Below are 21,927 nucleotides of genomic sequence, written 5' to 3'. Positions count from 1 at the left end.
TATATCTATTATTTTGTCTCTTGTTTTAAAATATAAATGTTTTATTTAAAACTGGTTAATACCTGCCTTTAAATAGTGAGCAGATTAATGTGATATGAGCGTGTTAAGCATGACACTATTATTGCATACCATAATATTTACATTAATGTATATAATTGCTCAGCTTTAATCCCTTCCATCACGAAAAATGAATGCATTGAAACCTCTATCATTTACACCAAATTTAGTTTAAAGTTCTGTCATTCCCTAGAATGTGACTCTGACTACTCACAGGCTATTTTAGGAGACTTGCTTGTCATCACCTTGTACTTGTTACAGTGCACCTTGCATATGATGTTGTTGACTGTCCACATTATATTCATTATTTTCAGTGTATTGCAATCCGTTACATTAAAAGGGGCCAAGATAATGTGTTTTAAAATCAAGTATTTTTTGAAACTATTTCTGTACAGAAGTGCTATTTTAGTAACAGTTGGCCTCTTTTTAAAAATTGTGGTGAAAATTACAGTACTTTCACTGGATTGTAGTACATATGGCGCAGACTGAATACTGCTTGTCCTAATTGGCATGGGCCCAAAGTAAAACTGTCTCCTAATTCAGCACTGATTCAACACTAAACTGACAACTTCAAAGGCCATGGGATCACAGAAGAAATAGTGAATGTTGAAAATCTGAAATAAAAGCGGAAAATACTAGAAACACTCAGGTCAAGCAGCATTTGTGGCACGATGAACAGTTAACTTTCAGGTGGATGATCTTTTATCAACTCATCAAAGGCCATGGGATGGCTGATGTGAGAAATAGCACATGGGGACAGAAGGGGTGTCTAAGATATAGAGGGTGTTTTACTCTATGTTTAATATGCTATACTTGCCTTGGGAGTACTTGACACTCAATGCATGAAATGGAAGGTGTTCTATTCCCCAAAACCAGTGTTCTAAATATTGATCAAAAAATTGAGAAAATATATATTTCATATACATGTTTTTTTAAAAGCTGATGAACACATTTCTGTATTCGTGTATACACTCATCATTTATTTACTCTACAGCACAAGTACATCTCAATATCTGAGATTCAGGTCAAGAAGGAGGAGGAATATCTGAAAAAGCCCCTCTCTGCGGTATGGATGCTGCTATTTCTAAATTTTGAAGTCAGTTCGTGTTAGTTAGGAGTGGAATTGTTAATACATCGGTCTCTTAAATCCACGGCGTGCCTTCTCGAATATACTGTTCATCTTGTAAAGTGCCTCTTACTTTACATAGACCAGTCAGCCTAACATCAGGAGTGGGTAAGCTTCTAGAGGCAACAATAGGGAATAAAATTGATATTCAAGTGACAGCCAGTGTGGATTTGTAAAAGGCAAGTCATGCCTGACAAATTTATCAAGCTCTTTGAGTAAATAATGGAACGTATTCATAAAGATGATGAGTAGAAGTTGTGAATATGAATTTTTAAACCGACTTGTATTCAAATAGCACCTTTAATATATGGCTGTGTTTTCTGACAATGCCACCACTGGGTGGCGCTGCAATGGCACATGCACAAGTGCAGCCTGTGCCACTAAAATGTCAGTTTGCGATGTCAGGCAGATGCCAGGATTAAAGATGGCACTGCTCAAATAATCACACGATGGCAACCTAAACACATGGCAGCACAGAATGGCTGGAGGGGGCCGGGGAGGGGAGGGAGCGAGGGGGCTGTGAGTGAGCGGGCGGGAGAGCGAGCGCGCCAGGCGTCAGGAGCAGGCGGTGGGGGGAAGGAGGAGAGCGCATCCGCCACCAGCAAGGTCTTCGACCCCTCTCTACCCCCGCCCCACCCCCCCCCCGCCCCCTCCCTAAACGCAGAGAATGCACAGAGGGTAGGAACCAATCTGTACCAATGAACCAATGTGTGCTGATTGTCGCAGTCGGATGCCATAAGCTGCCGGCTGCGTTGTCAGTAATCACTTTGTTAATATATTACAATACCACAAGGTGCTTCACAGGAGTTCTCTAACAAGAACAAAGAACAGTACAGCACAGGAACAGGCTGTTCGGCCCTCCAAGCCTGCGCCGATCTTGATGCCTGTCTCAACTAAAACCTTCTGCACTTCCGGGGACCGTATCCTTCTAATCCCAACCAACTCATGTATTTGCCAATGTGCCTCTTAAATGTCGCTATCGTACCTGCTTCCACCACTCCCCCGGCAGCAAGTTCCAGGCACTCACCACCCTCTGTGTAAAGAACTTGCCTTGCACATCCCCTCTAAACTTTGCCCTCTCACCTTAAACCTATTAGTTTAGTTTAGAGATACAGCACTGAAACAGGCCCTTCGGCCCAGCGAGTCTGTGCCGACCATCAACCACCCATTTATACTAATCCTACACTAATTCCATATTCCTACCACATCCCCACCTGTCCCTATATTTCCCTTCCATCTACCTATACTAGGGGCAATTGCTAATGGCCAATTTACCTATCAACCTGCAAGTCTTTGGCTTGTGGGAGGAAACCGGAGCACCCGGAGGAAACCCACGCAGACACGGAGAACTTGCAAACTCCACACAGGCAGTACCCAGAATTGAACCCGGGTCGCTGGAGCTGTGAGGCTGCGGTGCTAACCACTGCGCCACTGTGCCGCCCTTAGTAACTGACTCTTCCACCCTGGGAAAAAGCTTCTGACTATCCACTTTGTCCATGCCACTCATAACTTTGTAAACCTCTATCATGTCGCCCCTCCACCTCCGTCATTCCAGTGAAAACAATCCGAGTTTATCCAACCTTTCCTCATAGCTAATGCTCTCCAGACTAGGCAACATCCTGTTAAATCTCTTCTGTTCCCTCTCCAAAGCCTCCATGTCCTTCTGGTAGTGTGGCGACCAGAATTGCACGCAATATTCTAAGTGTGACCTAACTAAGGTTCTGTACAGCTGCAGCATGACTTGCCAATTTTTATACTCTATGCCCTGACCGATGAAGGCAAGCATGCCGTATGCCTTCTTGACTACCTTATCCACCTGCGTTGCCACTTGCAGTGACCTGTGGACCTGTACATCCAGATCTCTCTGCCTGTCAATACTCCTAAGGTTTGACACCACGCTACATGAGGTATTAGGGCAGATGTCCAAAAGCTTGGTCAAAGAGAGAGGTTTTAAGGAGCGAATTAAAGGAGGAAAGAGAGGTTTATGAAGGAAATTCCAGAGCTTAAAGGTGCTATATAATTTGGGGCAAAATCAACAGTCACATGGACAAATGTGAGTTAATTAAGGAAAGCCAGCATGGATTTCTTATGGAAAAATCTTGTCTGTCTAACTTCCTGGAGTTTTTTGAGGAAGTAATAGAGAGGGTTGATGAGGGCAATGCTGTTGATGTGGATAACATGGACTTTCAAAAGGCATTTGATACAGTGCCACACAACAGACTTGTGAACAAACTTGTAGCTCATGGAATAAAAGGGACGGTAGCAACATGGATACAAAACTGCTGAGTGACAAGAAACAAAGAGTAGTGGTTAATGGATGTTTTCAGGCTGGAGGAAGGTTTGTAGTGGAGTTCCCCTAGGATTAGTGCTGGGACTTGCTTTTCCTGATATATATTAATGACCTAGACCTTGGTGTACAGGGCACAATTTCAGAGTTTGCAGATGATACAAAACTTGGAAACATTGTGAACTGTGAGGAGGGTAATATAGAACTTCAGAAGGACATAGACAAGTTGGTGGAATGGGCAGACAGGTGGCAGATGAAGTTCAATGCAGAGAAATGTGAAGTGATTCATTTTGGTAGGAAGAACATGGAGAGACCAGGGTACAATTCTTAAGGGGGTGCAGGAGCAGAGGGACCTAGGTGTATATGTGCATAAGTCATTGAAGGTGGCAGGACAGGTTTAGAGAGTGGTTAATAAAGCATACATTATCCTGGGCTTTATTGATAGGGGCATAGAGCACAAGAGCAAGGAAGTTATGTTGAACTTGTATAAGACACAAGTTCGTCCTCAGCTGGTGTATTGCTTCTGATTCTAGGTGCCACACTTGTGGAAAGTCATGAGGGCAGTGGAGAGAGTACAGAAAAGATTCACGAGAATGGTTCCAGCCTGTTGGACAAGTTAGGACTGTTTTCCTTGAAGAGAAGGCTGAGGGGTAATTTGATTGAGGTGTTCAAAATTATGAGGTGTCTGGACAGTAGATAGAGAGAAATTGTTCCCATTCATGAAAGATTCGAGAACGAGAGGGCACAGATTTAAAGTATTTGTTAAGAGAAGGCGGTACAGTGGTTAGCACCACAGCCTCACAACTCCAGGGACCCGGGTTCAATTCTGGGTACTGGCTGTGCGGAGTTTGCAAGTGTTCTCTGTGACTGTGTGGGTTTTCGCCGGGTGCTCTAGTTTCCTCCCACCGCCAAAGGCTTGATAGGTAAATTGGCCATTGTAAATTGCCCCTAGTGTAGGTAGGTGGTAGGGAATATGGGATTACTGTAGGGTTAGTATAAATGGGTGGTTCTTGGTCGGCACAGACTCGGTGGGCCGAAGGGCCAGTTTCAGTGCTGTATCTCTAAATAAAAATAAATAAAATAAATAGAAGCAAAAGTGACATGAGGGAAAGGTTTTTCACACAATGAGTGATTAAGGTCTGGAATGCGCTGCCTGGGAATGCTAGAGGTAGGTTCAATTGAAACATTCAAAAGGGAATTAGACAATTATATGAAAAGGAAGAATGTGCAGGGTTGTGGGGCGAAGGCAGGGGAATGGAACTGGGAGTGTTGCTCTTTCGGAGAGCAGGTGTGGACACGATGGGCCAAATGGCGACAGCCTGAGCTGTGACGATTGTCATGTGGTGACCCATCCTTTGGACCTGTTGACTGCTTCCTAGGGTATTAGAAGAGATGGCTACAGAGATAGTGGATGCATTGGTTTTGATCTTCCATAATTCTTTAGGTTCTAGAACAGTCAAAGAATAAAGAACAGTACAGCACAGGAACAAGTCATTCGGCCCTCCAAGCCTGCGCTGATCTTGATGCCTGTCTAAACTAAAACCTTCTGCACTTCTGGGGTCCGTATCCCTCTATTCCCTTCCTATTCATGTATTTGTCAAGATGCTCCTTAAATGTCACTATCGTACCTGCTTCCACCACCTCCCCCGGCAGCAAGTTCCAGGCACTCACCACCCTCTGTGTAAAGAACTTGCCTCGTACATCCCCTCTAAACTTTGCCCCTCGCACCTTAAACCTATGTCCCTTAGTAACTGACTCTTCCACCCTGGGAAAAAGCTTCTGACGATCCACTCTGTCCATGCCACTCATAACTTTGTAAATCTCTATCATGTCACCCCTCCACCTCCATCGTTCCAGTGAAAACAATCCGAGTTTATCCAACCTCTCCTCATAGCTAATGCCCTCCAGACCAGGCAACATCCTGGTAAACCTCTTCTGTACCCTCTCCAAAGCCTCCACGTCCTTCTGATAGTGTGGCGACCAGAATTGTACACACCATTCCAAGTGTGACCTAACTGAGGTTCTGTACAGCTGCAGCATGACTTGCCAACTTTTATACTCTCTGCCCTGACCGATGAAGACAAGCATGCCGTATGCCTTCTTGACTAACTTATCCACCTGCGTTGTCACTATCAGTGATCTGTGGACCTGTACGCCCAGATCTCTCTGCCTGTCAGTACTCCTAAGGGTTCTGCCATTTACTGTATACTTCCCACCTGCATTAGACCTTCCAAAATGCATTACCTCACGTTTGTCCGGATTAAACTCCATCTGCCATTTCTCCCCCCAAGTCTCCAACCGATCTATATCCTGCTGTATTCTCTGACAATCCTCATCACTATCCGCAACTCCACCAACCTTTGTGTCGTCTGCAAACTTGCTAATCAGACCAGCTACATTTTCCTCCAAATCATTTATATATACTACAAAGAGCATAGGTCCCAGCACTGATCCCTGCGGAACACCACTAGTCACATCCCTCCATTCAGAAAAGCACCCTTCCACTGCTACCCTCTGTCTTCTATGACAGAGCCAGTTCTGTATCCATCTTGCCAGCTCACCTCTGATCCCGTGTGACTTCACCTTTTTGTACCAGTTTGCCATGAGGGACCTTGTCAAAATCTTTACTGAAGTCCGTGTAGACAACATCCACTCCCCTTCCTTCATCAATCGTCTTCGTCACTTCCTCATAAAACTCGATCAAGTTAGTGAGACACTACCTCCCCTTTGTTTCCAAATGGGAGTAAATCCTGTCCCGAAGAATCCTCTCCAATAATTACCCTACCACTGACGTAAGGCTCACAGGCCTGTAATTTCCTGTATTATCCTTGCTACCCTTAAACAAAAGAACAACATTGGCTATTGTCCAGTCCTCTGGGACCTCACCTGCAGTCAATGAGGATACAAAGATTTCTGTCAAGGCCCCAGCAATTTCCTCCCTTGCCTCCCTCTGTATTCTGGGGTAGATTCCATCAGGCCCTGGGGACTTATCTACCTTAATGTTTTTCAAGATGCCCAACACCACCTCCTTTTTGACTTCGACATGACTCAGACTGTCTACACTCCCTTCCCTAGACTCATCATCCACCAAGTCCTTCTCTTGGGTGAATACTGATGCGAAGTACTCATTTAGTACCTCGCCCATTTCCTCTGGCTTCACACATAGATTCCCTCCTCTGTCCTTGAGTGGGCCAACCCTTTCTCTGGCTACCCTCTTGCTCTTTATATACATATAAAAAGCCTTGGGATTCTCCTTAATCCTGTTTGCCAATGATTTTTCATGACCCCTTTTAGCCCTCCTGACTCCTTGCTTAAGTTCCTTCCGACTTTCTTTATATTCCTCAAGGGCTTTGTCTGTTCCCAGCCTTCCAGCCCTTACGTATGCTTCCTTTTTCTTTTTGACTAGGCTCACAATATCCCTCGTTATCCAAGGTTCCCGAAACTTGCCAAACTTATCTTTCATCCTCACAGGAACATGCCGGTCCTGGATTCTAATCAACCGACGTTTGAAAGACTCCCACATGTCAGATGTTGATTTACCCTCAAACAACCGCCACCAATCTAAATTCTTCAGTTCCTGCCTAATATTGTTATAATTAGCCTTCCCCCAATTTAGCACCTTCACCCGAGGACTACGCTTATCCTTATCCACAAGTACCTTAAAACTTATGGAATTATGGTCACTGTTCCCGAAATGCTCCCCTACTGAAACTTCGACCACCTGGCCGGGCTCATTCCCCAATACCAGGTCCAGTACGGCCCCTTCCCTAGTTGGACTATCGACATATTGTTTCAAGATGCCCTCCTGAATGATCTTTACAAATTTTGTCCCATCCAAGTCCCTAGCACTAAGTGAGTCCCAGTCAATATAGGTGAAGTTAAAATCACCCACCACAACAATCCTGTTGCTTTTACATCTTTCCAAAATCTGTCTACATATCTGCTCCTCTATCTCCCGCTGGCTGTTGGGAGGCCTGTAGTAAACCCCCAACATTGTGACTGCACCCTTCCTATTCCTGAGCTCTACCCATATTGCCTCGCTACATGATCCCTCCGAGATATCCTCCCACAGTGCAGCTGTGATATTCTCCTTAACCCGTAATGCAACTCCCCTACCCCTTTTACGTCTCCCTCTATCCCGCCTGCAGCATCGAAATCCCGGAACGTTTAGCTGCCAATCCTGTCCTTCCCTCAACCAAGTTTCTGTAATAGCAACAACATAGTTCCAACTACTAATCCAAGCTCTAGGTTCATCTGCCTTACCTGTTATACTTCTCGCATTGAAACAAATGCACTTCAGACCACGAGTCCCGCTGTGCTCAGCAACATCTCCCTGCCTGCTCTTCCTCTCAGTCTTTCTGACCTTATTCACTAGTTCCCCCTCAGTTATTTGATCTGCTGTCCTACTGCTCTGGTTCCCACCCCCCTGCCATACTAGTTTAAACCCTCCTGAGTGACGCTAGCAAACCTCACAGCCAGGATATTTGTGCCCCTCCAGTTTAAATGCAACCCGTCCTTCTTGTACTGGTCCCACCTGTCCTGGAAGAGATCCCCATGATCCAGATATCTGAAACCCTCCCTCCAACACCAGCTGTTTAGCCACATGTGTAGCTGCACTATCTTCCTATTTCTAGCCTCACTGGCATGTGGCACAGGGAGTAATCCCGAGATTACAACCTTCGAGGTCCTGTATTTTAACTTACTACCTAACTCCCTCAACTCCCCCTGCAGGACTTCGTCACTCTTCCTGCCTATGTCATTAGTACCAATGTGTATACAACCTCTGGCTGTTCACTGTCCCGCTTCAGAATGCCCCCTATCCGTTCAGAGACATCCTTGACCCTTGCACCAGGGAGGCAACATACCATCCTGGAATCTCTCTCATATCCACAGAAGCGCCTAATCTGTGCCCCTGACTATAGAGTCCCCTATAACTATTGCTCTTCTGCGCTTTGTCCCTCCCTGCTGAACAACAGAGCCAGCCGTGGTGCCACTGCTCTGGCTGCTGCTGTTTTCCTCTGATAGGCCATTCCCCCCGCAACAGTATCCAAAACGGTATACTTGTTAGAGAGGGGGATAGCCACAGGGGATTCCTGCACTGACTGCCTGCCCGTTCTAGCGGTCACTCATCTATCTGCCTGCACCTTGGGTGTAACCACGTCTCTGAAACTCCTGTCTATGATGCTTTCTGCCACCTGCATGCTCCTAAGTGCATCCAATTGCTGCTCCAACCGATCCATGCGGTCTGTGAGGAGTTGCAATTGGGTACACTTCCTGCAGATGTAGTTGTCTGGAACGCTGGAAGCGTCACGCACCTCCCACAGCTCGCAGGTGAAGCACTTTACCCCTCTAACTGACATTTTGAGCACTAATTAATGAATTAATTTAAAATAAATACTTATTAAATCCTTACTAAATTAAGTTACAATTAACTATATGGTCCCTAGCGCTAGATTTCTACTATAAATATTAAATGCTAAATACAGTAATCTCCTCCCTCTGGTTTAGTTACTCCTCTACTTATTAATTAGTTAATTAGGGTTAATTAGTTTATCAATGTTTTATTTTCAAACTCAGTGCAGATTCCCTACCAGCCAATCAGGTCACAGCTTCCCTGTGACATCACTTTTGCAGTTTTTTCCTCTTTTTCCACCCGAGGTAAGTTACTGTCTATACTTACTGCTCCGGAACTCCACCCTCCGAGACTTCTCCCTGGAATTTTTGATTGGCCTCTGAACCTCCTGCTCGAATTTCAGAGGCTCTGGCATGCTTTTTGAATGCTCTCCTCTCCCGCTGATACTCTGTCAAGGATTAGAAGGCAGCAAGCATAACCGTGCTATTTACGGAAGGAGGAAGAGAGAAAACGGAGAGCTTGTAGGCCAGTTAACCTAACATCAGTAGTAGGCAAAATGCTAGAGTGTATTATTAGGCACATAGTAACAGAGCACTTCGAAAATTATAATACGAGAAAGCAGAATCAGCACGCGTTTATGGAAGGGAAATCATATTTGACAAGTCTGTTGGAGATTTTTTAAGGCTGTAACTCCTAAGATGGATAAGGGGAAACCAGTGGATTTTCAAAAAGCATTTGATAAAATGCTACACAGGAGCTTATTACACAAAATTAGCACTCATGGAATTGGGGGTAGTGGATTGATTATTGCACAGAAAACAAGGACATTTTCATGTTAGTCTCTAACTAGCATGGCACCACAGGGATCAGTACTTGGTCTTAGCTATTTACAGTCTATAGTAATGACTTAGATGAGAGGAATAAGTGTTCTTCTTTGGCCTCCTTGTCTCGAGAGACAATGGGTAAGCACCTGGAGGTGGTCAGTGGTTTGTGGAGCAGCGCCTGGAGTGGCTATAAAGGCCAATATTAGAGTGACAGACTCTTCCACAGGTGCTGCAGAAGAAATTGTTTGTCGGGGCTGTTACACAGTTGGCTCTCCCCTTGCGCTTCTGTCTTTTTTCCTGCCAACTGCTAAGTCTCTTCGACTCGCCACACTTTAGTCCCGCCTTTATGGCTGCCCGCCAGCTCTGGCGATCGCTGGCAACTGACTCCCACGACTTGTGATCCATGTCACAGGACTTCATGTCGCGTTTGCAGACGTCTTTAAAGTGGAGACATGAACGGCCGGTGGGTCTGATACCAGTGGCGAGCTCGCTGTACAATGTGTCTTTGGGGATCCTGCCATCTTCCATGCGGCTCACATGGCCAAGCCATCTCAAGCGCCGCTGACTCAGTTGTGTGTATAAGCTGGGGATGTTGGCCGCCTCGAGGACTTCTGTGTTGGAGATATGGTCCTGCCACCTGATGCCAAGGATTCTCCGGAGGCAGCGAAGATGGAATGAATTGAGACGTCACTCTTGGCTGACATACGTTGTCCAGGCCTCGCTGCCATAGAGCAAGGTACTGAGGACGCAGGCTTGATACACTCGGACTTTTGTGTTCTGTGTCAGTGCGCCATTTTCCCACACTCTCTTGGCCAGTCTGGACATAGCAGTGGAAGCCTTTCCCATGCGCTTGTTGATTTCTGCATCGAGAGACAGGTTACTGGTGATAGTTGAGCCTAGGTAGGTGAACTCTTGAACCACTTCCAGAGCGTGGTCGCCGATCAGAACATTGATGGATGGAGCATTTCTGACGTCCTGTCCCACGATGTTCGTTTTCTTGAGGCTGATGGTTAGGCCAAATTCGTTGCAGGCAGCCGCAATCCTGTCGATGAGACTCTGCAGACACTCTTCAGTGTGAGATGTTAAAGCAGCATCGTCATCAAAGAGGGGTTCCCTGATGAGGACTTTCTGTACTTTGGACTTCGCTCTTAGACGGACAAGGTTGAACAACCTGCCCCCTGATCTTGTGTGGAGGAAAATTCCTTCTTCTGAAGACTTGAGCGCATGTGAGAGCAGCAGGGAGAAGAAAATCCCAAACAGTGTGGATGCGGGAACACAGCCCTGTTTCACGCCACTCAGGATAGGAAAGGGGTCTGATGAGGTGCCACTGTGCTGAATTGTGCCTTTCATATTGTCAGAGAGGAAGGAGCAGCGGAACCCTAGGGTAATAAGACTATTACAGAGGGGAAGCCTTGAGAAAAAGGTGCCCCAAACACGGAATGAGTATAACATCCAAGTTAACTGACAATACAGAGTTAGGTGAGGAGAATCATGCAAAGAGGCTGCAGAGCAATATGAACAGAGTGGATGAATGAACAAGAAGGATGAAGTTATCCATTTTGGTAGGAAAAATAAAAAAAAACTTTTTGAATGGTGAGAGACAGGGAAACCTTCGCATTCAGAGCGACCTGGGTATATCCTTGTACACGAATCACAGAACATGAAGGAACAGCAAGCAATTAGGAAGGCAAATTATCTTTTGCTACAAAGGATGGGAACATGGAACATAGAAAGTTTACAGCACAGAAGGAGACCACTTTGCCCAACAAGCAACCCAGCCTCCCACTTTCCAGTATATGGTCCGGAGCCCTGCAGGTTGCGACACTTTAGGTGCACATCCAGACACCTTTTAAATGCTTTGAGGGTTTCTGCCTCTACTACCCTTTCATGCAGTGAGTTCTAGACCCCCACCATCCTCTGGGTGAAATTCTTTTCTCCTCATTTCCCCTCTAATCCTTCTACCATGCACTTTAATTCACTGCCCCCTCATCACTGACCTCTCTGCTAAGTTATTTAGGCCTGTCCCATCCACTCTATCCAGACCCCTCACAATTTTGTACATCTCAATCAAATCTCCCCTCAGCTTTTCTGTTCCAAAAAGAACAGCTCCAGACGATCTAGTCTTTCCTGAAGGCGGTGCAGTGAAGATTTACTAAATTGGTCTCTGAAATGGAGGGGTTGTCCTATCACAGATTCACACAGAATCACAGAATAATACAGTGCAGAAGAGGCCCTTTGGCCTGTCGAGTCTGCACCAATGCATTAAATACACCTGACCTGTCTACCTAATCCCATTTAAGAGCACTTGGCCCATAACCTTGAATGTTATGATGTGCCAAGTGCTCATCCAGGTACTTTTTAAAGGATGTGAGGCAACCCACCTCTACCACCCTCCCAGGCAGGGCATTCCAGACCGTCACCACCCTCTGGGTAAAAAAGTTATTTCTCAAATCCCCCTTAAGCCTCCCGCCCCTCACCTTAAACTTGTGACCCCTCGTAACTGACCCTTCAACTAAGGGGAACAGCTGCTCCCTATCCACCCTGTCCATGCCCCTCATAATCTTGTACACCTCGATCAGATCACCACTCAGTCTTCTCTGCTCCAGCGAAAACAACCCAAGCCTATCCAACTTCTCTTCATAGCTTAAATGTTCCATCCCAGGCAACATCCTGGTGAATCGCCTCTGCACCCCCTCCAGTTCGCTTCAGGGAGGGCGGGGCGTGGCTTCGCTTCAGGGAGGGCGGGGCGTGGCTTCGCTTCAGGGAGGGCGGGGCGTGGCTTCGCTTCAGGGAGGGCGGGGCGTGGCTATCCTAATCCTCTATCCTATTCGATCCAGTTCAGTGGAACGAGCCCGTTCAAAGAAAATCAAGTGTGACCTCACAGGCAAGCTGGTAGGTGATTGGTTGGGGAAGAAGCTACCTGTTTGGTGAGTATCTGGTCAGTGGTTAAGGTCTATTCTCACCCTAACATTTAAAATAGTAAAGGAACTAGTGGTAAGCTTAATAAAAGATGTAAAAATGGAGAATAAAATAAATATTTGAATTAAATAATTAATTAGTTAATTGAAACACATTAAGGCTGGCAGGACAGGTGTTGTGTCACGGCTGTAGCATGTGAGAGCTCCTGGATGCCAGTGTGATCCAGGACAAACACGTCTGCAGTAAGTGTTTGTGGCTCAAAGAGCTTCGGCTCAGAGTCATTGAACTAGAGGCCGAGCTGCAGACACTGCGACACATCAGGGAGGGGAAAGTTACCTGGACACTTTGTACCAGGAGGCGGTCACACCCCTGAGGATTGGGTCTTCTGATTTGGCCAGTGGCCAGGGACAGGAGTGTGGCTGCAACTGAGGCAGGTAAGCGGATCCAGAGGGCAGGAGTGCAGGAACCTCAGCCTTTACGATTATGTAACAGGTTTGAGGTTCTTTCAGCTTGTTTGGGTGAGAGTGGGAGCTGCAGGTTGGATGAGCAGCCTGACCATGACACCATGATGCAGGAAGCCATTCAAGTGGAGGGAGAAAAAAGGAATGTAGTGGTAGTTGGGGACAGCATAGTGAGAGGGATTGACGCTGTTCTCTACAGCAAAGAGCAAGAGTCCAGACGACTGTGTTGCCTGCCCGGTGCCGGAGTTCGGGACATCTGCTCAGGGCTGGAGTGAAACTTAGAGTGGGAGGGGGAAGATCCAGTCGTCATGGTCCATGAACGTACCAATAACATAGGCAGGCCTAGGAAAGAGGTTCTGCATAGTCAGTATGAGGAATTAGGCACTAAATTAATAAGCAGAACCTCAAAGGTAATAATCTCTGGATTATTACCTGAGCAAATTGGCGTAGGGCAAATAAGTTTAGAGAAATTTAATGCTTGGTTCAAAGACTGGTGTGGTCGAAGTGGGTTCCAGTTTGTGGGGCACAGGCAACAGTATTGGGCAAAGTGGTGGCTGTTGCAGTGGGACGGTTTACGCCTGAACCGTGCTGAGGCCGGTGTTCTAGCGAGCCGCATAAATAAAAGTAGAGAGGGTTTTAAACTGACTCGTGGGGCAAGAGATCAAATTTGGGAAGATATGGTCAATCAAGGAGTAGAGACAAGGCAAGAGAGAAAGGTATTAATATGGGAAATGATAGACTGTGACAGGAAGAGCCAGAGCATACAAATCTAAGAGTAAATCAACAGATAAGGCTAGAGGTTACAAAAATATTAGGACAAATCTAAAGGCTCTGTATCTGAATGCAGATAGCATTCGAAACAAAACAGATGAACTGAGAGCACAAATAGTAATAAATAAGTACGATCTGATAGCCATTACAGAGACATGGCTACAGGATAGCATGGATTGGGAACTGAATATTGAAGGGTACATGGCATTTAGGAAGGACAGGAAGCTAGAAAAAGGTGCAGGGATGGCTCTGTTAATTAATGATGGTATTAGCGCAGTAGAGAGGGATGACTTAAGTTCAGGAAACCAGAATGTCGAAGCAGTTTGGGTAGAGATGAGAAATCATAAAGGCAAGAAGTCACTTGTGGGAGTGGTGTACAGGTCACCTAATATTAACCACATAGGGTATAAAGAAATAATGGCAGCTTGCCAGAAAGGTACAGCGATAATCATGGGGCATTTTAACCTACATATAGACTGGAAAAATCAGATGGGCAGAATTAGCCTAGATGAGGAGTACATAGAATGTATTTGGGATAATTTCTTGGAACAGCATGTTCTGAAGTCAACCAGAGAGCACGCTATACTAGACCTGGTATTATGCAACGAGATAGGATTAATTAATGACGTCATTGTTAGGGCGCCCCTAGGTAGCAGCGATCATAATATGATTGAATTTTGCATTCAGTTTGAGGGAGAGAAGAGTGGGTCCAAGAACAGTATTTTAACGTTAAATAAGGGCAATTATGAGAGCATGAAAGCAGAGCTAGCTGAAGTAAATTGGCAAATTAGGTTAAGGGATAGGTCAATAGAGATGCAGTGGCAGACATTTAAGGGGATATTTCAGAATACACAGAATAGATATATTACAACGAGAAAGAAAAATTCCAAGGGTGGGACCTGCCATCCCTGGTTAACTAAAACAGTTAAAGATAGTATCAAACATAAAGAAAATGCATATAATTGCACAAAGTTGGATGGCAGGTCAGAAGATTGGACAGAATATAAAAAACAGCAAAGAATGACTAAAAGGTTGATCAGGAAGGTAAAATTAGAGTGCAAGAAAAAGCTAGCTAGAAATATAAAGACGGATAGTTAGAGTTTCTATAGATATTTAAAAAAGAAAAGAGGTAACAAAGTGAACGTTGGTCCTATAGAAAGTGAGTCTGGGGAATTAATAATAGATAATAAGGAGATGGCAGATGAATTGAACTGGTATTTTGCATTGGTCTTCACTATGGAGGATGCAAGTAACATCCCAGAATTAGCTCTAAGTCAGGAAATGGAAGGGAGGGAGGAACTCAAAATTACAATCACCAGGGAAGTGGTACTGAACAAATTGTTGGAGCTGCGGGCTGACAAGTACCCTTCATCCTAGGGTGTTAAAAGAAGTGGCTAATGAGGTAGTTGATGCATTAGTTTTAATTTTCCAAAGTTCCTTCGATTTGGGGAATGTTCTGCTAGACTGGAAAATAGCGAATGTAACTCCTTTATTCAAAAAGGGAGGGAGACTGAAAGCAGGAACTACAGGCCAGTTAGCTTAACATCTGTCTTAGGGAAAATGTTAGAAGCTATTATTAGAGACTTTATAGCAGGGCACTCAGAATAATTGAGGGTAATCAGGCAGAGTCAACAGGGTTTTGTGAAAGGGCAATCATGTTTAACCAACTTATTGGAATTCTTTCAGAGAGTTGCATGTGCTGTGGATGAAGGGGAGTTGGTGGATGTATTGCACTTAGTTTTCCAGAAGGCATTTGATAAGGTACCACATCAAAGGTTGTTGGAAAAAAATAAAAGCTCATGGTGTAGGGGGTAACATACTGGCATGGAGAGAAGATTGGCTAGCTAACAGGAAACAGAGTAGGCATAAATGGGTCAATTTCTGCAAGATGTACCAAGTGGTGTGCCACAGGGATTGTGCTGCGGCCTCAACTTTTTACAATTTATATAAATGACTTAGACGAAGGGACTGAAGGTATGGTTGCTAAATTTGCAGTTGACACAAAGATAGGTCAGAAAGTAGGTTGTGAAGAGGACATGAGGCTACAAAGGGAAATAGATAGGTTAAGCGAGTGGGCAAAAATCTGGCAGATGGAGTATAATGTGGGAAAATGCAAAGTTGTGCATTTTGGCAGGAAGAATAACAAAGAAGCATATTATCTAAATGGTGAGAGATTGCAGAGCTCTGAGATGCAGAGGGATCTGGGCGTCCTGGTGCATGAATCGCAAAAGATTAGTATGCAGGTAATTAAGAAAGCTAATAGATTGTTATCGCTTATAGTGAGGGGAATTGAATACAAAATTAGGGAGGTTATGCTGCAGCTATACAGGGCATTGGTGTGACCACATCTGGAGTACTGTGTACAGTATTGGTCTCATTTAAAGAAGGATGTAAAAGCGTTGGAGGCAGTACAGAGAGGGTTTACTAGACTAATACCTGGAATGGGCGGGCTGTCTTACGAGGAAAGATTGGACAGACTAGGCTTGTATCCACTGGAGTTTAGAAGAGTAAGAGGCGACTTGATTGAAACATATAAGATCCTGAGGGGGCTTGACAGGGTGGATGTGGAAAGGATGTTTCCCCTTGTGGGAGAATCTAGAACTAGGGGCCACTGTTTAAAAATAAGGGGTCACCCATTTAAGACCGAGATGAGGAGAAATTTTTTTTTTCTTTGAGGGTCGTGACTCTTTGGAATTCTCTTCCTCAAAAGGCGGTGGAAGCAGAGTCTTTTATTATTTTTAAGGCAGAGGTAGATGGATTCTTGATAAGCAAGGGGGTAGAAGGTTATCGGGGGTAGGTGGAAATGTGGAGTAATCAGTTCAGCCATGAACGTATTGAATGGCGGAGCAGGCTCGAGGGGCCGAGTGGCTTACCCCTGCTCCTAATTCGTATGTTCGTGTATGCTTTTAAGCTTGTTTAGTGCATTCTGTGTTGTGTCACATTCTTTATAAAGGCCTGCTACCCGACCCGAATCTGACGCGACCCGACATGTGTTGGGGTCGAGTTCGGGTCAGGTCACTCCTCTGGGTCAGGCTTTCGGGTCCGTTTCGGGGACACACAGAAAGTCTTGCATTTTGCTCTGCTGGAGTGGAGAGTGTAAAAGTTAAAAAAAAAATTACCTGAGCTGGAGTCCGGGACCTTAAGGAGGAAGACTGAGTCTGCGCATTGAGCATCTCAATGACATCACGCTCACGCTGCAGCTTCCTTCATCTATCCATCCAAAAGTGGTAGTGAGTGAGTGCACTATGGAATCAAGGTAGGTAACCATTCCGGTGGTCGGGTTGTGTGCGAGAACAAGTGGAGCGACTCGGATCGGGCTCGGGTCCGATGTGGTTCTGTCGAGCTCAGGTCGTGTTTTTATTTCCTGACCTGAGCAGGCCTTTAATTCTTTATACTAATGTCATCTTCATTTTATGGGGTCCCTCGTGTGGAATTGTGCCTTTGGATTATAACATTATAAATGTCCCTCCATTATTTTAGAGGAGAGGTAGAAAGTAACTCGGTAACTGCACACCTGTCTGTCGAACATAATTTTGGGAAAGTTACTAGAATCTGTCATTGGGGCCAGTGAACATTTGGGTATGTAGGAGTTGGATCAGCGAGTTGACATGGATTTGTGAAGCATAGGTCATGTCAGACTAATGTAAATGTATTTTTTAAAGAGAACAGTAACATGGTGGATAAGACTGTGTCTGGATGTTGTCTATTTGGACTTCCAGAGGCATCCGCAAAAGAGATTATTGGCAAAAATGAAAGCTCTCAGAATTGGAGGCAACCTTGTAACATGGTTCGAAATTGGTTGGGAGGTGGAAGATAGAGTTGAGATAATGGGAAGGTTCTGTGGTGGAATGTAACAAGTAATGTTCCCCAAGGATCTGTACCGGGGCCTCAGCTTTTCATTTATATATCAGTGGCTTGGATGAAGGAGTAGAGAGTTGCAGATGACACTGTTAGACGGCACAGTAAAGTATGCAGATGCGAGCAGGAAGTTACACAGAGACAGAGATTAAGTAATTGGGCAAAATTGTGGCAATTGGATTTAAACATGAGGAAATGTGAGGCCACCTACTTTGGATCCAAGAAAGACTTGTTTTTCGTGGTGAGAAACTAGGAAATGGAAGAGCAAGTGATTTAGGTGTCCATGTGTATGAATCACTAATATAACAGGTACAAAACATAATCAAGAAGACTAATGGAATGTCTCAAGGGGGATGGAATAAAATGGGGAGGATATGATGATTTACTTTTACAGAGCCTTGGCAAGACCCCATGAAGGAGTACAGTATTCAGTTTTGGGCATTGCATCTCAAGAAGGATATATTGACCTTGGTGGGTGTGCATTGGAGTTCAAAGGGTTAAATAGAGGACAGGTTGAATAAATCTGGCTTGTATTCCCTTGAGTTTAGATGGTTGAGGGGTGATCTAATCGAGCTATTTAAAACGAAAGAATTTGATAGGGTAGATGGAGATTAACTATTTCCTCTGGTGGGTAAATCCAGAATGCAGATAAAATCTTAAAATTAGAAGCACCTTTGCATATCAAGGGTTGTGGCAATCTTAAACTCTGCTCTGTAAAAGGTTATAGAGGCTGGGGGCAATTGAAGGTTTGAAGAATGAAGCCAATGTATTTTTGTTGGATAAGGATATCAAGGGAAATGGAGCAAAGGCAGATTGATGGAGTTAAGGTATGGATCAACCATGGACTAATTCAATAGTGGAACAGGCTCGAAAGGCTGAATGGCCCACTTCTGTTCCTCTGATGTATGGTTCAGTCTGTAGCTTACTCTTAGATATTTCACTGTTCACCACATGGACACTGTGGATCACCAGCATGATCCCTGTTGAGCTTTCAGATCTTTCCCTGTGCAATTGACCATTCCGCTTTTGGAGTGCAGTCAATGTAATGCACTGTCCAGCCTTTGAATGCACACTGTGTATTGCACTATGTATACTCTACAATGCTTTCATGTATTATACTGTTAAGCTTATAAGGTGATCCAGCATAACATGTTGTATAGTGGCCCTTGTGTAACATGCTGTTTTGACTATGGAGCTTCTTTAATATTGAGGTCAATCCATGAAAATCTGTGTTAGCACTGTTAGTCATGAAATACTGCATGTCACCTCCAGAGTGCCCATGTATAGTATGCAGTGTGGCTTGCATTCCATTGAAAATGCTTGATCAGTGGAGATTAAGGAAGGAAAGCGTATGGCGAAAATCCAGATCAAGCATCTGTCTGAAATTCATAAAGTAACTGGAAAGTTATTTGCAGGATTTTTTTTTTCCTGCTTTTAGGGAGACGAGGAATTTGACCTGACACCTGCTGAAGTCCTGTACCAGGGTATATTACCCAGTCTGCCTCAATACATGGTGAGTCTAAAATTTTCAATTTTTACCTTTTTTTATTTTGCATAGAATATACAGCACAGAAACAGACCAATCAGTCCATGCAGGTGTATATACACCAAGCTTCCTCCTTTAACATTTCTAGTTTCCCCTTAAATGCATTTATACTATTCACATCCTATGCTACTTTTTTAACTCTGCCCCTCTAGAAGTAAACCCTACTGCTTGGTTTGCGTTTTTATTGCCTTATTGACCTGCCTTGCGCCTTCTAATGGTTTCTGGCTTTGTACTTCCAGATTCCTTTGCTCCTCTACCCAGTTTAGATTCTTACTTTCCGAATAATATGCGACCTCCTTATTTTATTCTTAACAAAATGTCGTACCTTACATTTATCTATATCAAAATTCATTTCTAAATTATATGCCTGTTCTGCAAGTTTATTATAATTGTCTTACAATTTGTTGCAGTCCTCCTCTGTAATGACTATCCCCCCCACCCCCACAATTTGGTGTTATCCACAAATTTACAACTTGTGCAATTCCAAAGTTTAAATTGTTAATATAAATTGTTAACAATAGTTGACCCAGTTCTGAACCTTGTGGGACCCCACTTCCCACTTCTGCCACTCTGAATAGCTACCTTTAGCCCGTACTCCCTGCTTTCCATCTTGCTGCAAGCTAGCGATCCATTCTGCTGCTTGCGGCTTGACTCTGCATGCTGTAACTTTGTTTATTAGTCTATTGTTTCATTACCCTTGTGGACTGTATGTTACCTTTTCAAAGAATTCAATGAAGTTAGTCAAGCAAAACTTTTCCTTTTGAAATTGATGCTGACTATTGATTTTTAGTTTTGAGGTGTCCTATTTTCTCCTTTAGTAGTTTTCCTTTACCTTACCACTGATAAGCTGACTGGTTTGTAGTTCTCTGGACATGCTTTATCTCCCATCTTAAATAATAGGTGTAATGTTAGCTATCCGCCAATCCTCTGGTACTAAAATTAAACAAAATAGTAAAATATTCTGAAGTTGCCTAAATAAAATAAAAGTTGGGATGGGAATAGGAACAGACAACGATAAATCATAGGCTGCAATAGCAAAATGGCAGAAATATTAAATAATTAAATATTTTGCTCCAGTATTTATCAGGAAGATGGATCAGGTGGACATGGCATCAGAAGATGAAATTAGAAATCATCTAAACTTATTTAAAATAAAAAGAAATATTAAATCAATTAATCAAATTCAAAGAGGATAAAACCTTTGGTCTGGATGGAACTAGGGAAGAGATAGCAGAGGCACCATTACGCATATTTAATTTGTTAGAAAAAGATGATCATTTAATGTCAAAGTTTCTCTTTGCCTTTCCTGATTGTATTTTGACTACCCTCCTGATCTCTTTGTTTTCTCTCTTGTCATGCTCTGCCCTGTTCATGCTTGATCATCAGACTTGGCCAATGTTCATTTTGATCTTCTCAAAGAACAAAGAACAGTACAGCACAGGAACAGGCCATTTGGCCCGACAAGCCTGCACCGATCTTGATGCCTGCCTAAATTAAAACCTTCTGCACTTCCGGGGACCATATCCCTCTATTCCCATCCTATTCATGTATTTGTCAAGATGCCTCTTAAACGTCATTATCGTACCTGCTTCCACCATCTCCCCCGGCAGCAAGTTCCAGGCACTCACCACCCTCTGTGTAAAGAACTTGCCTCGTACGTCCCCTCTAAACTTTGCCCCTCTCACCTTAAACCTATGTCCCTTAGTAACTGACTCTTCCACCCTGGGAAAAAGCTTCTGACTATCCACTCTGTCCATGCCACTCATAACTTTGTAAACCTCTATCATGTCACCCCTCCACCTCTGTCGGTCCAGTGAAAACAATCCGAGTTTATCCAAACTCTCCTCATAGCGAATGCCCTCCAGACCAGGCGACATCCTGGTAAACCTCTTCTGTACCCTCTCCAAAGCCTCCACGTCCTTCTGGTAGTGTGGCGACCAGAATTGCACACAATATTCTTAAGTGTGGCCTAACCAAACTTCTGTGCAGCTGCAGCTTGACTTGCCAATTTTTATACTCTATGCCCCGACCGATGAAGGCAAGCATGCCGGATGCCTCCTTGACTACCTTATCCACCCGCATTACCACTTACACTGACCTGTGGACCTGTACGCCCAGATCTCTCTGCCTGTCAATACTCCTAAGGGTTCTGCCATTTACTGTATACTTCCCACCTGCATTAGATATTCCAAAATGCATTACCTCACATTTGTCCGAATTAAACTCCATCTGCCATTTCTCCGCCCAAGTTTCCAACCGATCTATATCCTCTGACAATCCTCAACACTATTCGCAACTCCACCAACCTTTGTGTCGTCCGCAAACTTACTAATCAGACCAGCTACATTTTCCTCCAAATCATTTATATATACTACAAAGAGCATAGGTCCCAGCACTGATCCCTGCGGAACACCACTAGTCACATCCCTCCATTCAGAAAAGCACCCTTCCACTGCTACCCTCTGTCTTCTATGACCGAGCCAGTTCTGTATCCATCTTGCCAGCTCACCTCTGATCCCGTGTGACTTCACCTTTTGTACCAGTCTGCCATGAGGGACCTTGTCAAAGGCTTTACTGAAGTCCATATAAATAACATCCACTGCCCTTCCTTCATTAATCATCTTTGTCACTTCCTCAAAAAACTCAATCAAATTAGTGAGACACGACCTCCCCTTCACAAAACCATGCTGCCTCTCGCTAATAAGTCCATTTGTTTCCAAATGGG

At 44.3% G+C, this 21,927-nt stretch overlaps 1 protein-coding gene across 2 annotated transcripts in view; it reads left to right on the top strand.

The window, feature by feature from the left end:
• The window catches only part of LOC137384010 (striatin-interacting protein 1 homolog), a 223,875-nt gene that overhangs the window by 133,206 nt on the left and 68,742 nt on the right, over nucleotides 1-21,927 (top strand). For both annotated transcript variants that reach the window (XM_068057577.1, XM_068057576.1), the window contains exons 13-14: nucleotides 1,052-1,123; nucleotides 19,095-19,169. In XM_068057577.1, coding sequence (XP_067913678.1) covers nucleotides 1,052-1,123; nucleotides 19,095-19,169 — 147 coding nt within the window. The remainder of the gene's footprint in view (nucleotides 1-1,051; nucleotides 1,124-19,094; nucleotides 19,170-21,927) is intronic.

This window comes from Heterodontus francisci, chromosome 25 (genome assembly GCF_036365525.1).
Source record: "Heterodontus francisci isolate sHetFra1 chromosome 25, sHetFra1.hap1, whole genome shotgun sequence".
Lineage (NCBI taxonomy): Eukaryota > Metazoa > Chordata > Chondrichthyes > Heterodontiformes > Heterodontidae > Heterodontus > Heterodontus francisci.
Note: the sequence above shows the minus strand (reverse complement) of the source record. Positions and strands in the feature narration are given on the sequence as shown.